Here is a 13,361-nt window from a genome sequence, read left to right on the forward strand (position 1 = left end):
TTTTAGCTCATTTATAAAAGCGTTGTATATTAAAAAGTTTTTTTTTTATATTATTTATTTTTTATTTTTTAGTCTTTTCTGTATAAAATTTTGCAATAGATATTAAAATAATTCAACGATATTAATAGATTGGTGCACACACATGCATATATATATGTATGTACATACATACGATCACCAATTAATTTCATTTAAAGAAATGGCGTGTCCTCCATTTTTGCTGTAGCGTAGGTAGGGCGACATCCACCTCTCGAACCAACGAGGTTCATGTCTAGACTTTATAGGAGCTTTGCAAAGCAAAGCTTTTATAGCTGTCTGGACACACAACATTGCAAGTTTATAAAAGCGTTGTAATGTAATAAATGCGATTTTTATATTTGTTTAGTGTGGGTTTGATGCACACTGCATGTTCCACGAATCTTATGCTTATATTGTAACAATGCCTTGACTATCGCCCTGAAATATGTAAATAGATAACTAACCAATATCATTTCAGGTATGATGAGAATCGCAGCCGCATCAAGAAGACCCTTTTCTGCATTCATCGTAGTGTGGCTAACATTCTTGATTTATGGAGCGCCAAATATAAAGAGAAATTCTTTGTAGATATCAAAGAACTTTCCCAAGCCAAGGAACCATATGAATTGTATGGGTTCACGGTAAGTTAAAATCACAGGATTTTTGCAATGGAACGATCTACGGCGTTTTAAACATATTTTTTCTGTATTTGTAGTATTTGTGTGGGCGTCAAATCGATTCGACCAAAGAAATGCTCGAAAAAGAATGGTACGGAGAGATACATCAGATATTATTGCGAGCTAGTAGGCGTGGTCTTTTGCCCGATGTAAGACGAATGAAATTGTTGCAACGCTTCTACAATTGTGTTGCTGCCTTAATGACTCAACAGCTAGAGGATATATGTATACGCAGCTTGACAACTTATGCTGATTTTATCTGCGATTTTGGAGTAAGTGAAATTATCGTTATATGTGTATTATAAGTAAAATTATATACATACATATGTTTTTTAACATGGTGATAATTTGCACACCGACCACAGTTAAGATTCTTGTGGCGTCTCATCTTCATCGTTCGTGGAGTACATTTAATAATGCTATATTCTATGCAACTCAAGATTTTACCTCCTACTGGACATAGCTGTCCCAGCTCTTTTAAGCGGGACTTTATTCGCTTTACATCAGCTTCATCATTTCCAAGAACAGCATTGTGGTCCAATCCCAGGACGTGAGCAGGCTTCCTACAATTAAGTTAAAAGAAAATGTAAAGTTTTGAGCCGATGTTAATTTGTGATGCGTAATCACTTGGAACCTTGATCCTTCTGAGCTTCTGAAGCTTAAAACCACTAGAGTTTTGAGACTATTCTGAAGATGACCTCTTCCCAGGGCAGTATTTTCACTTCGTTTGTTTATAAACATTTCACCACCTGTTCTTAAGAAAAACACTTCGCTTTTTTGTTTCATCGAAATTAAGTTTTTTTAAATTTGGATCCTGGACAATTCCATCAAAAAGTAGTGGAAATTTAGGGCTACTGCTACCCGCCGACCCAACCACCATACATTTTATTATTTCTCAGAGTTCTCTGCGGTAACTTTTTTACCACGTTTTGGCAAAAAAGTTATTTATTGTTTGGTTTTAATCATATATGTAATACTTCTATATTGGCAGTAAGCTAACTTCTCAATGTGTAAGCCTTCCGAAATCAAAGCGAGACAGTCTAGTACCGTTTTTGTCAATGTATTGTGTACTTGAGTGCCGTTTTTGTATATGTGTTGTGTACATGTTTATTTATAAACGTATGTATTCCTTTTCTTTCGTACGTGTTTATTGATATATCTGTAGTGTAGTGTTTTCGGACGGTACTAGCTCTTACTGCCAATATAGGAGTATTACATATATGGTTTTAATCATACCTCATCCTCTCCAGATCATAGTCATATTTACTTAAAAAAAAAAAATGTATTTAAAAAAAAGTTGAAAAAGTCATATGCCTAAGGGATATGTATATGTATTGTATATTTACCGTCTCTCTAATCTTCCCTCTAGAAATCCAACCCTGGTCTTAAGATAAGTCTTATCCTTGAAGATGAAGATAGCATCGCATTCAATCCGAACTTTTCGAAGGTACAACAAGAACTTTTACGCATTATCGAGTCCATCGTTATTTCTGTCGATCAGATGCCTCGAATCGAGAACAAACTATATACGGAGCTAAAAATCTCAGATCAATACTTTCTAAAGCCTACAATACCTGAATCGATCATTGCTAATGGTCGAAATCGCATTTGTAGTATGCTGGAGGAACAACGCATTGGCCCCGAATTACGTTTGCAAGATTTTGATCTATATATAGACTTGATGAACGGTATAGATGCTGAACGCATTTCGAAATTCGCTGCATCTGAACCAACGTTTGAACAATACTGTGACATGGTCTTACAGTATCGCAGAAAAGAGGAGCAGATCATACAAGATATTTGGGGTGAATTACGTATGGGTCTATATGAGTTTCATCGTGAAAAATTTATAAACAACTTGGAGCAGTTCGCTCGCTACATGCAACAAGACCTGCTAGAGAAAATGGTTGCTGATCAGCAGTCGCAAATCTCAAAATTAGGCAAAGAGTATGAAGCTATCGCCAAGAAGGCAATTACAGTGCCACAGACAACAGCTGAGCTGATGGCACTCAAAGAATTCGTTATCAATGCGGAGGAGACAGTTATACCGGAAATGGAACAGCGCCTGAAAGTGGTAAGTTTTTACCGAATTAAATGAGTTTCACTTGCCAAACTCCGCTTTTTGAAATATCTTAAATTTAAGTGTCGAAACACTTGGCGTAGTCACAACTTATTATCTTTATAATAACTTTATATAAGTTTTATAATAACATTTATTTGAATTTATATTGTAAAGGCAATTCTAAATTTATTATACATTACTTAATTGCTTCTCTCAACGTTTTGTTAATGGAGTTAATGCGGACCCACCGTTCGTGTCCGGTGACATTTTTATTTGCTCTCAAAACATTTTTGCCGGAGACGTTGCTGAAGTACGGATGACCGTTCAGTTCGGCACATTTTATTTTGTTCTGAATAACACAGCTCATGATATTGTTGCCTACATATGTATTTATATACGAAACTATGATTTTGAGGGCAAATAATACATACAATTCGCTGCAAAACGCATATAAAGGACAACGCGCGCGACCCTAAACATCAAGTCATTCGGAAAGAAAATATAAACCAATTTGATTCGAACAAAGAGTGTTCAGCACATTTTGGTCGCGCTGTCTGTGTGACGTTTCGCTCAAGCGTACCAAAATGTAAGCCGCAAATATTAGGTTAGCCTGTAACTACCCTGCAGTAAAATTTAGAGACAGTCTCTTAAAGCGCTAGTTCCGCCCTACACATTTCAGAACCACCTCTGATCTACTGCAAAACGGCTGCAGAGAGGGACAGTTAAAACTTTCGGTGTGTTAGCTGTGCTCTGTTGAGAAGTAAATGCACAAATTCGCACTTCCCGTACAATACGAAAATAGCTCAGCGGGAAGACCTCCGACTCTAACATCGTTGGTCACGAGTTCAAATCGCGGTGGAGGCAGTTGTGATTTTCAGATTTAAGAAATTTAAATTAATGAGTGCCGCTTAAAAATTGAAGAGAAAGTGATCAAATTTAATATAAACAAAATAAATAAAAATTTAATAGAATGCAATCTCTAAAAGAACAGAAAAAACGAAAAAATATAAAAAAATCTAATAATCAGAATTTTTTTACATAAAAAACTTATTGTCGCAGATGTGTCCAAAATGGAACCAGTGCAGAACTAGTTCAAAAGTTCTGCAGAGGGGAGCAATTTCCACTTCGTAGGACATCGCCATGTAAAAAGGGACAGTTGAAAGCATTGCGTTGGGATAGATCGAGAACCAGTACCACCTCTTAAAAGGCTAGTTCTGCGCTAGTCTTGAACTAGCGCGATTTACTGCAGGGTACTTTTATACATATGTGTGTATGCAAATACATACTTATGTACGTATGGGGCAATCTACGAAACCTTTTATTTTTCAATTAAATAAAACTGTGTTAAAATTTGTGAGGCACACAGATTCGCTTTGACAGATAAGATGAATTGTATGAAAATGCACAAAGCATGCGACATAGATCATTGAAGCTGCAGCGCGAAGCGAAAAGATGGCCAACTCCCATCTTTTTGCGCGCTTTGAGAATCAGCTGGTTTAATATTTATATTGTTTCGTGCAAAATCGAGTTTTTATTTAGAAACATAAAACTTAATTACATTGGTGATATTTTTAAAGTAAAATACATATGTATATAAAATACACAGCAACTTCGACGAGTAAAAAAGCAGTACAAAATTGCTTTCTTGGCGTTCATTGTGGCATACCTTTTGAATTTGCCGCTTTGCCNGCAGCGCGAAGCGAAAAGATGGCCAACTCCCATCTTTTTGCGCGCTTTGAGAATCAGCTGGTTTAATATTTATATTGTTTCGTGCAAAATCGAGTTTTTATTTAGAAACATAAAACTTAATTACATTGGTGATATTTTTAAAGTAAAATACATATGTATATAAAATACACAGCAACTTCGACGAGTAAAAAAGCAGTACAAAATTGCTTTCTTGGCGTTCATTGTGGCATACCTTTTGAATTTGCCGCTTTGCCGGCAAAGTTATAAATGTCACGCAAAGCCACAATGTTTTATCTGGCATCAGTTTAATACATCTGCGTTGCCCGTTTTTAATGATGCCTAAAAAAAATGTCGTCAAAAATTCAAACTTTTTTTAACCAACTTCAAAAAAAGGAGAAGGAGGTTATCAATTCGTCGGAATATATATTTTTTTTGTTTTGTTATGTATGTATGTTACCGCATAACTTTGGACAACGTCGACCGATTTCGAAAATTCTATCGGAAAGGTAGTGTCTCACAGACGGTCCCACACTAATTTGGTTAAAATCCGATAATTGGATGATGAAAAAATTAACGGTGCTCCTAAAGTTTTATATGAGAATTGAAGTCGGTTGTGTTTTTTGCATAAAAATTACTTGTTAANCCAATAAAACCATAAAAACGTAATTTTTTTCATTCGTTCTGGATTAGGGCCATAGAACGTCGCGCGATTAACAAACTATATGTAGGATTTGCCCCTTAGACTATGAGTTAAAGATATATTTAGCTTTTTGCCCCTACAGTAAAATATGTTTTTTGGTCGTTAGCAGGTTTACACTCTAAGGCGACGATATGTACAATGAAGTGCAAGCTTAAATTGTCTTTAAAACATCGTTGAATTTTGGCAACTTTTGTTTGTTGACGATGTTGAGCATTTTCTTCCGTATGGGAGTTCTCAATTAGTTCGAACTGTCGCATGACTCGACAGTTTTTATTCGGACACATAATTTTCGCTCCTTTATTAACAAAAAGCAGGTTAAGTACGTTGTGTAGATTATGTAAATCTAAAAAAAGGACGTTCGTACATAANACTTAATTACATTGGTGATATTTTTAAAGTAAAATACATATGTATATAAAATACACAGCAACTTCGACGAGTAAAAAAGCAGTACAAAATTGCTTTCTTGGCGTTCATTGTGGCATACCTTTTGAATTTGCCGCTTTGCCGGCAAAGTTATAAATGTCACGCAAAGCCACAATGTTTTATCTGGCATCAGTTTAATACATCTGCGTTGCCCGTTTTTAATGATGCCTAAAAAAAATGTCGTCAAAAATTCAAACTTTTTTTAACCAACTTCAAAAAAAGGAGAAGGAGGTTATCAATTCGTCGGAATATATATTTTTTTTGTTTTGTTATGTATGTATGTTACCGCATAACTTTGGACAACGTCGACCGATTTCGAAAATTCTATCGGAAAGGTAGTGTCTCACAGACGGTCCCACACTAATTTGGTTAAAATCCGATAATTGGATGATGAAAAAATTAACGGTGCTCCTAAAGTTTTATATGAGAATTGAAGTCGGTTGTGTTTTTTGCATAAAAATTACTTGTTAAATTTAGAATTTTTTTCAGTATGCAGTTTTATATTCCGTTCAATTTAAGTACATATCGTCGGCTTAGAGTGTAAACCTGCTAAATCCGTTTTTTGCAAAATTGACCTTTTGGTGCAGTTTGAAGGAGTAGGCGATTCCGCAGTTGGCAAGCAAAAAAATACGTCAATATAAAAATATAATTGTCAAAAATTGTTTGATGAGTGAAGCTGCTAAGTACAATCAGTTCAAATTCAACTGCTAAATCCAACATATTGTGTTTCTGTCGCTCGATTATTGTTCTATCTTAGAGTATTACTTTATGCGTTTAAGCCAAGGTAATATCCAGCGAATAAGCTTTAATTTTTAATATCTCAAGGAAATTATTGTTACCTGTGGAACGAAACNTATTGTTGATCAACTTAATACTTTATTTAAACATAAGGGTTGCTCACAGTTCGAGTGTGTTATCTTGTTAAAGTTGCCACCTTTTAACTTTAGAAGCAAACTGTGAGTACCCTAAATGTGTTTCTGTCGCTCGATTATTGTTCTATCTTAGAGTATTACTTTATGCGTTTAAGCCAAGGTAATATCCAGCGAATAAGCTTTAATTTTTAATATCTCAAGGAAATTATTGTTACCTGTGGAACGAAACAGAAAGAAGATTAAATGCAGAAGAGTTTTCCAGCGTGTGGTTAGATTTGATAGAAAAAATGTAGTACCAGATAATAGTTCCGGGGAGCCAATTACAGCAATTTTTTATAGCGACGAATGCACATATCAAAACCGAAACAGTAGTAGTAGTAGTAGTAGTAGTAACAGAGCCCTACGGTATACANGTCAATATAAAAATATAATTGTCAAAAATTGTTTGATGAGTAAAGCTGCTAAGTACAATCAGTTCAAATTCAACTGCTAAATCCAACATATTGTGTTTCTGTCGCTCGATTATTGTTCTATCTTAGAGTATTACTTTATGCGTTTAAGCCAAGGTAATATCCAGCGAATAAGCTTTAATTTTTAATATCTCAAGGAAATTATTGTTACCTGTGGAACGAAACAGAAAGAAGATTAAATGCAGAAGAGTTTTCCAGCGTGTGGTTAGATTTGATAGAAAAAATGTAGTACCAGATAATAGTTCCGGGGAGCCAATTACAGCAATTTTTTATAGCNATAAAATAGAAACAATTTTATTCATATAAAAAACCTGCTAAATCCACTTCAATTTTGAAAATACATAAGCTAAAACCTGCAAAGTTGGAAATTCGCCAATAAAACCATAAAAACGTAATTTTTTTCATTCGTTCTGGATTAGGGCCATAGAACGTCGCGCGATTAACAAACTATATGTAGGATTTGCCCCTTAGACTATGAGTTAAAGATATATTTAGCTTTTTGCCCCTACAGTAAAATATGTTTTTTGGTCGTTAGCAGGTTTACACTCTAAGGCGACGATATGTACAATGAAGTGCAAGCTTAAATTGTCTTTAAAACATCGTTGAATTTTGGCAACTTTTGTTTGTTGACGATGTTGAGCATTTTCTTCCGTATGGGAGTTCTCAATTAGTTCGAACTGTCGCATGACTCGACAGTTTTTATTCGGACACATAATTTTCGCTCCTTTATTAACAAAAAGCAGGTTAAGTACGTTGTGTAGATTATGTAAATCTAAAAAAAGGACGTTCGTACATAATTTCAAGCCAAATATGCATATAATTCAGAAATAAAATTGGGAAATTTTCACAAATAAAAGTGTGACTATTATTATTTTTTCATTTTTACGTTGCAAAACTTGGTGCGTTAATTGGTTATGTTTGAGTTTACAACGGTGGTCGGCAAAGCTAAAGCGCTGGTTGTACTTACATTGCAGCGCAGGGCATAGACAAGAAGCGCAGGTGAAGCAGGGGTGTAATTATGCTTCGCATAGAGCGCATAATCTCCCATAATCAGCTGTTCAGTGTAATCAGTAAATCTATTCCCGTACTCCTGGATATAGCTAGGAAGATATAACCGAATAATGCGTATTCATAGCCTCAATGAAGTCGGCATTAAAGTTAATGCTGCCTTTTGTCATAATTTTCAATGGAATACCAGCAACTAACTTTATAATCAACTTTATTCGACTATAAATATGCCCCCCCCAATGTACATATGTATCCGAACGACCTCTCAGTAAATCTGATGGATACTAGAACAGACCAAGGGTAAATACTTTGAAAATGTCACATAACGAAAAATCAAAATTCACCAGACTTCGCTGTCATCAGTACAAAATTGCTTTCTTGGCGTTCATTGTGGCATACCTTTTGCATTTGCCGCTTTGCCGGCAAAGTTATAAATGTCACGCAAAGCCACAAAGTTTTATCTGGCATCAGTTTAATACATCTGCGTTGCCCGTTTTTAATGATGCCTAAAAAAATGTCGTCAAAAATTCAAACTTTTTTTAACCAACTTCAAAAAAAGGAGAAGGTTATCAATTCGTCGGGATATATATTTTTTTGTTTTGTTATGTATGTATGTTACCGCATAACTTTGGACAACGTCGGCCGATTTCGAAAATTCTATCGGAAAGTTAGTGTCTCACAGACGGTCCCACACTAATTTGGTTTAAATCCGATCATTGGATGATGAAAAAATTAACGGTGCTCCTAAAGTTTTATATGAGAATTGAAGTCGGTTGTGTTTTTTTGCTTAAAAATTACTTGTTAAATTTAGAGTTTTTTTGAGTATGAAGTTTTATATTCCGTTCAATTTAAGTACATATGTACAATGAAGTGCAAGCTTAAATTGTCTTTAAAACATCGTTTTTTATTCGGACACATAAAAGATTAGAGCGAAACGAAGAACGAGTTGAAACTGCCAAAACAGTTCACTTTACAGCGTTTTAATTAAGTTTTAATTTTGCTAAATGCGAAAATATTGCATTTTTCACCTAATATATTAGAGAATAGTGAACCTTTTAGTGCACTCCATTGCTTTGTAATTAAGGCTGCTGCAGCATCTCAGCGGGATTGATTAGTTAACTTGCTAAAGGAGGCTGCTTGGAGCAGAAGCGAAATCATTGTGATAAAATGCTGTCAATATAATAATAAAGAAACATTTCGGGAACGGATTTGCCGCGCCCTATATACACAAAATGCAGCGATTCATCGCAGCGCTACACTTGCATTTTCGCATCTTGCATCTTGACGGATCTAGCAATTTAACACACGGCACTTCATTTTATTAGTTCTTACGCAGTTTTCAACTCAAAAATCACTCACAAATTGCGAATTAAAACAAGTTTAACTGATTTTTCACTTATAATTCAAATTTCTCTTTGCCGCTGATTTGTAAACAAATGTTTATTTACTAGTTACCACAACTGTAAGTTAAGAAAATGTGAAGCAATATCTAAACTCAACAGACGCCTAAGTTTTTAAAAGCTCTGTTAATTTCTGGGTAATGGAATACATACAAAATACATACGAAATTACAGTTTGAAGTTTATGCGAAGTTATGCGAAGTATGCGTAATCAGACCATTAGGCCCTTTAAATGAGTCGTTGCTCAGGCAGCAACGAAGCAAGAATGATAGAAAAGAAGATTGCTATCTGAACCTTCCGCTATCTTTTTTGATTTGAGTTTGATCTTTTATGTGACGTCATAAGCGAAACGAAAATTCACCACATAGAGAAATAAACTAACAATTAAGTGAAAAAGGTGATTTTTACTAATTTAGTGTTCAGTGGCGAGTTTCCATAACGATAATTTAGACAAATTTCCGTTTGCTGTGGCTTTGGCACAGAAGTTGAATAGTTCCTGCCGGCGATCAAGCCCTTTCAACGACAACATAGCATAACGAGGGCTTATATTCAATACCCTCTATTTGCACTTTTTACGAAGTTTCTGATACAAAAATACACCTAAGACTTAGCTGTCATCGGTGATATTAATGCTGACCTTGTGTAACGCTTGACAGAAGAATTTACTATTAAACTGCAAAGTCAGAATTAAAATCAGTGATGACAGGTAAGTCTCAGATGGGTTGAAATTTGGAAATTCCTGCCCGTATTTTGTTTGTAAGGAGTGCAATCCCCTTTTAATTTTTGTGTGGTAGAATCGGCAAAAAAATGTGGTAGATTTGAGTAAGATGTAGTAGATTTTCCAATTCATAATTCATAGAACTCAAAAATTAGATCGGGAAATATCGTACGGGAGCTAGCAACGTTGTGAAAACAGGAATTTCAGGACAGCTGGTTTTTTGATATGACATCTCTATCACTCCCTCGGTTAGCGTGGGGGCCACCTAGCAGGCGGCAATGGTTGCGTTGACTAGTGCGCATCGTATCTTTACAGTTAAAAATGCTAATTAATTAATTAAAGTCATTTTAGTAAGGCTAATTTTCTTTTCATTGGCTTTAACTAACTTTTAGAAACATAGATTTATTATTGCCAGACATGGCCGTTGTTGCTAACATTGTGCCAGGCGTCATTTTTTATTTAAAAAAAATTTATTTTTCAAATCATTTTAGTAAAACTCAAAATTTAATACGATGTTGCTTAAGTACTAATGAATCTAAAATTAATTTGCCAGTAATTAATTCGGTTGCTAAAGCAAGACCGATTAAATTTGAAAAGTATTACGCTGGTACTGAGGGAGATAGTAGCAAAATAGTAAATTTTCATAGGATTTTAGTATGAAAAATGGAAACTATAACTACTTATCTAACGTTATAACACAAATCTAATTATTGGAATATCAAAAATTATTATTTTTTTTCAATTACATACGTTAAGGCAAATAAAAACTTAAAACATTTCAAAAAACATCAACTTCTATAGCAGTTATTCCCACAGTGGTCCAGGTGGACCCCCAGTGGACCACGGAAGATTCGACGGGGGTCCACGGTGACGTGAAAAAAATATGGGGCTCCATGAGTTGTAAATGGGGGTCCACGAAAATGTATCTGGTTTCGATGTAAAGAACCAAAATGGTTGCTTGATAGCCTCTTTATTTAACTTTAATTTTTTTGAGTGATGTATAGTGCTCTTGACGCCTTGCTGCACTTACCGTCACTTTGTGTTTTCATACATGGGGAAGTATTAAAGACCACCTGCAGACTAACAAGAACCGGATGCTGGTATGACAATGAGTGGGGCGCAGCGAACATTGCTGGCGGCAGAGATTTAAGCACTTGTGTCTTCTCAATGCTACAGGATAGTACGCCACCATTACCTTTGTTCAAGAGATTCTATAATGTTGAGTTCATGAGACTGAACGCTGGTCTGATTCCATAGCTAAGACCGGACTCACACATTGTCGAAACTTCACTGATGGCTACAAAACTAAGATAAGCTTGACTCTTCTATAGGAGAATATGCTTCGGTCTTCCAGGCTGAGGTATTTGCAATACCCAAAGCCATGGACTACGTGGTGGAACATAGGTGGAGGGGAAGGAGTTTACATGACTGCAGTGACAACCAAGCTGCACTTAAGGCATTGACCAGCCCTCTATTTAAGTACTTCCAAACTAATTCGGTAATGCAAGTCTCGACTAAAATCTGATGGTGAACATAACGAGGTTGTTTTACTCTGGTGACAGGTCACTCTGGAATACCTGGTTATGAGACATCTGATTTTTTGACCAGAGTTGGCTCAGACCAGGCATTCCTCGGTTCGCAACCAGTTTTAGCACCCCCACCTTCGGCAATCGAATCCACCATCAGAAACTGAGTGAATACTTCGCTCAGAAATGACTTAGAGGCATCGAGGGGATGCAGGTGAGCAAAACTCATGTTGCCTTATTTGTCATAGATTTTTTAAACTCGTTCTTTTCTCTATTGTCAGTTTCTGAATTAAGAGTTTGGCGTAAAAAGCTTAGCCGTTTTGATGTTCTAAGTTTTGTGTTTTAAAAATGTGATAACTCGGAGCGATAAAAATAAAAATGATGCCATGATGCCCACCCTCACCGACGTGTACGCATGTCGCGGCTGTTTGACGTAGCAACATATAAAATTGACTGTTGCTAGAGAGAGAGAGAACCAGTGCACGTCACGCGTAACCGCCGCACGTACACGTTGGTGAGTTTTCATTTACATGGCGCTCCCATAAGTTTGATAGTGTCAGCTGACATGTTAACGTACGTTTACGTCGGTAAGTGTGGGCGTCTTAACACAAATAAACTATTTTACATATACTCAACGTGTAGTCATGAGTGAGCCAAACTTTTGATGGGTTTATGGTGAAGATAACGCTAGCGCTCGCAGTGCTTTTAAAAAATATAACTCTTCCGAGCGAGAGAGTATTTTGATGTATTTACGAGCTCTATTTTTTAAAAATAACAAGTGTGTAATCACATAATTTTTATAAATAGAGCACAAGAAAATATTTTACTTTTATTTTGGCCACTCAGTTTAGTTTTTGAATTCACCCGCGATGCAAATTTACATTGTAAGATCTAATTTTCACATTTAATTTTTTTACGAGCTTTGGGAATATTTAGAAATGTATCAGCAGGGGGTCCACCGAAACCGGTAAATTTTCGAAAGGGGTCTACGAGAAGTTTGGGAACCTCTGTTCTATAGTGTCGGAATAAAGCAAGAGAAAAACACAAACATTTTTATATTTATAATGGTGAGTTTACATGGTATTAAGCCGTATGAACTGTTGATACGCTAAAATAGAGGGACTACATGTTCCAATGAGGAATTCAATGATATCGAGTGGGGTGCATATAATAAATTTTTTCATACGAAAAATTATGGGGAGATACTGTAAACATACAGTTGTGATACTGTTAAGCATATGAAATTATCGCAAGTTGGATTTTCATACATCTTTCCATAAAAAGTTTAATGGTGCATTTACATGGTATGAATCTGTTCATAAGCCGTATGAATTTTCCTATAAAAGAAGCACCAACTCTATGAAGAAATGAATGAAGGCGATATATATTTAACAATTTTGACTTGTATACTAGACAATATTTTTTTTGTAAACAGCAAATAAAAAAAATTTATTTTGTGCTAGCTTCGAAGCTAGAAGCTTATTTTTTTGTTAAATGTGCTTTAAAAAGGACCTACTGCCAATAAAGCTTGTGGATTGCTATTTTTCCATATTTGTAATGCTTCCATTTAAACATCTTTGTGGAAAAACAGTTTTTTGTTCAGAATTGCTTGTTTACGAAACGTTTGGCATAAGTTGAAATCATAGGGATGCCGTTTTCTTCCGTTTCTCAGTGGATTTTATACTTGAAAAGGCACCAAAATATGTATGCAATACTTCTACATATCTTCGTTTAAAGCACAAAACCGCGCATCAAGGAAATGCAAAACCTCGTATGGGAGGTTGCCTAAATTTTA

At 35.5% G+C, this 13,361-nt stretch overlaps 1 protein-coding gene across 1 annotated transcript in view; it reads left to right on the plus strand.

The window, feature by feature from the left end:
• The first annotated feature begins 586 nt into the window (after nt 1-586).
• Dhc36C (Dynein heavy chain at 36C) overlaps nt 587-13,361 on the plus strand; it is a 136,579-nt gene continuing 123,804 nt past the window's right edge. Inside the window, exons 1-3 of the mRNA XM_017639341.1 lie at nt 587-659; nt 734-967; nt 2,065-2,769. Coding sequence (XP_017494830.1) covers nt 770-967; nt 2,065-2,769 — 903 coding nt within the window. The 5' untranslated portion in view covers nt 587-659; nt 734-769. The remainder of the gene's footprint in view (nt 660-733; nt 968-2,064; nt 2,770-13,361) is intronic.

The sequence above is a fragment of the Rhagoletis zephyria genome, unplaced genomic scaffold (genome assembly GCF_001687245.7).
Source record: "Rhagoletis zephyria isolate East Lansing unplaced genomic scaffold, Rhagoletis_zephyria_1.1 Rzeph_scaffold_00150, whole genome shotgun sequence".
In the NCBI taxonomy this organism is placed as follows: domain Eukaryota; kingdom Metazoa; phylum Arthropoda; class Insecta; order Diptera; family Tephritidae; genus Rhagoletis; species Rhagoletis zephyria.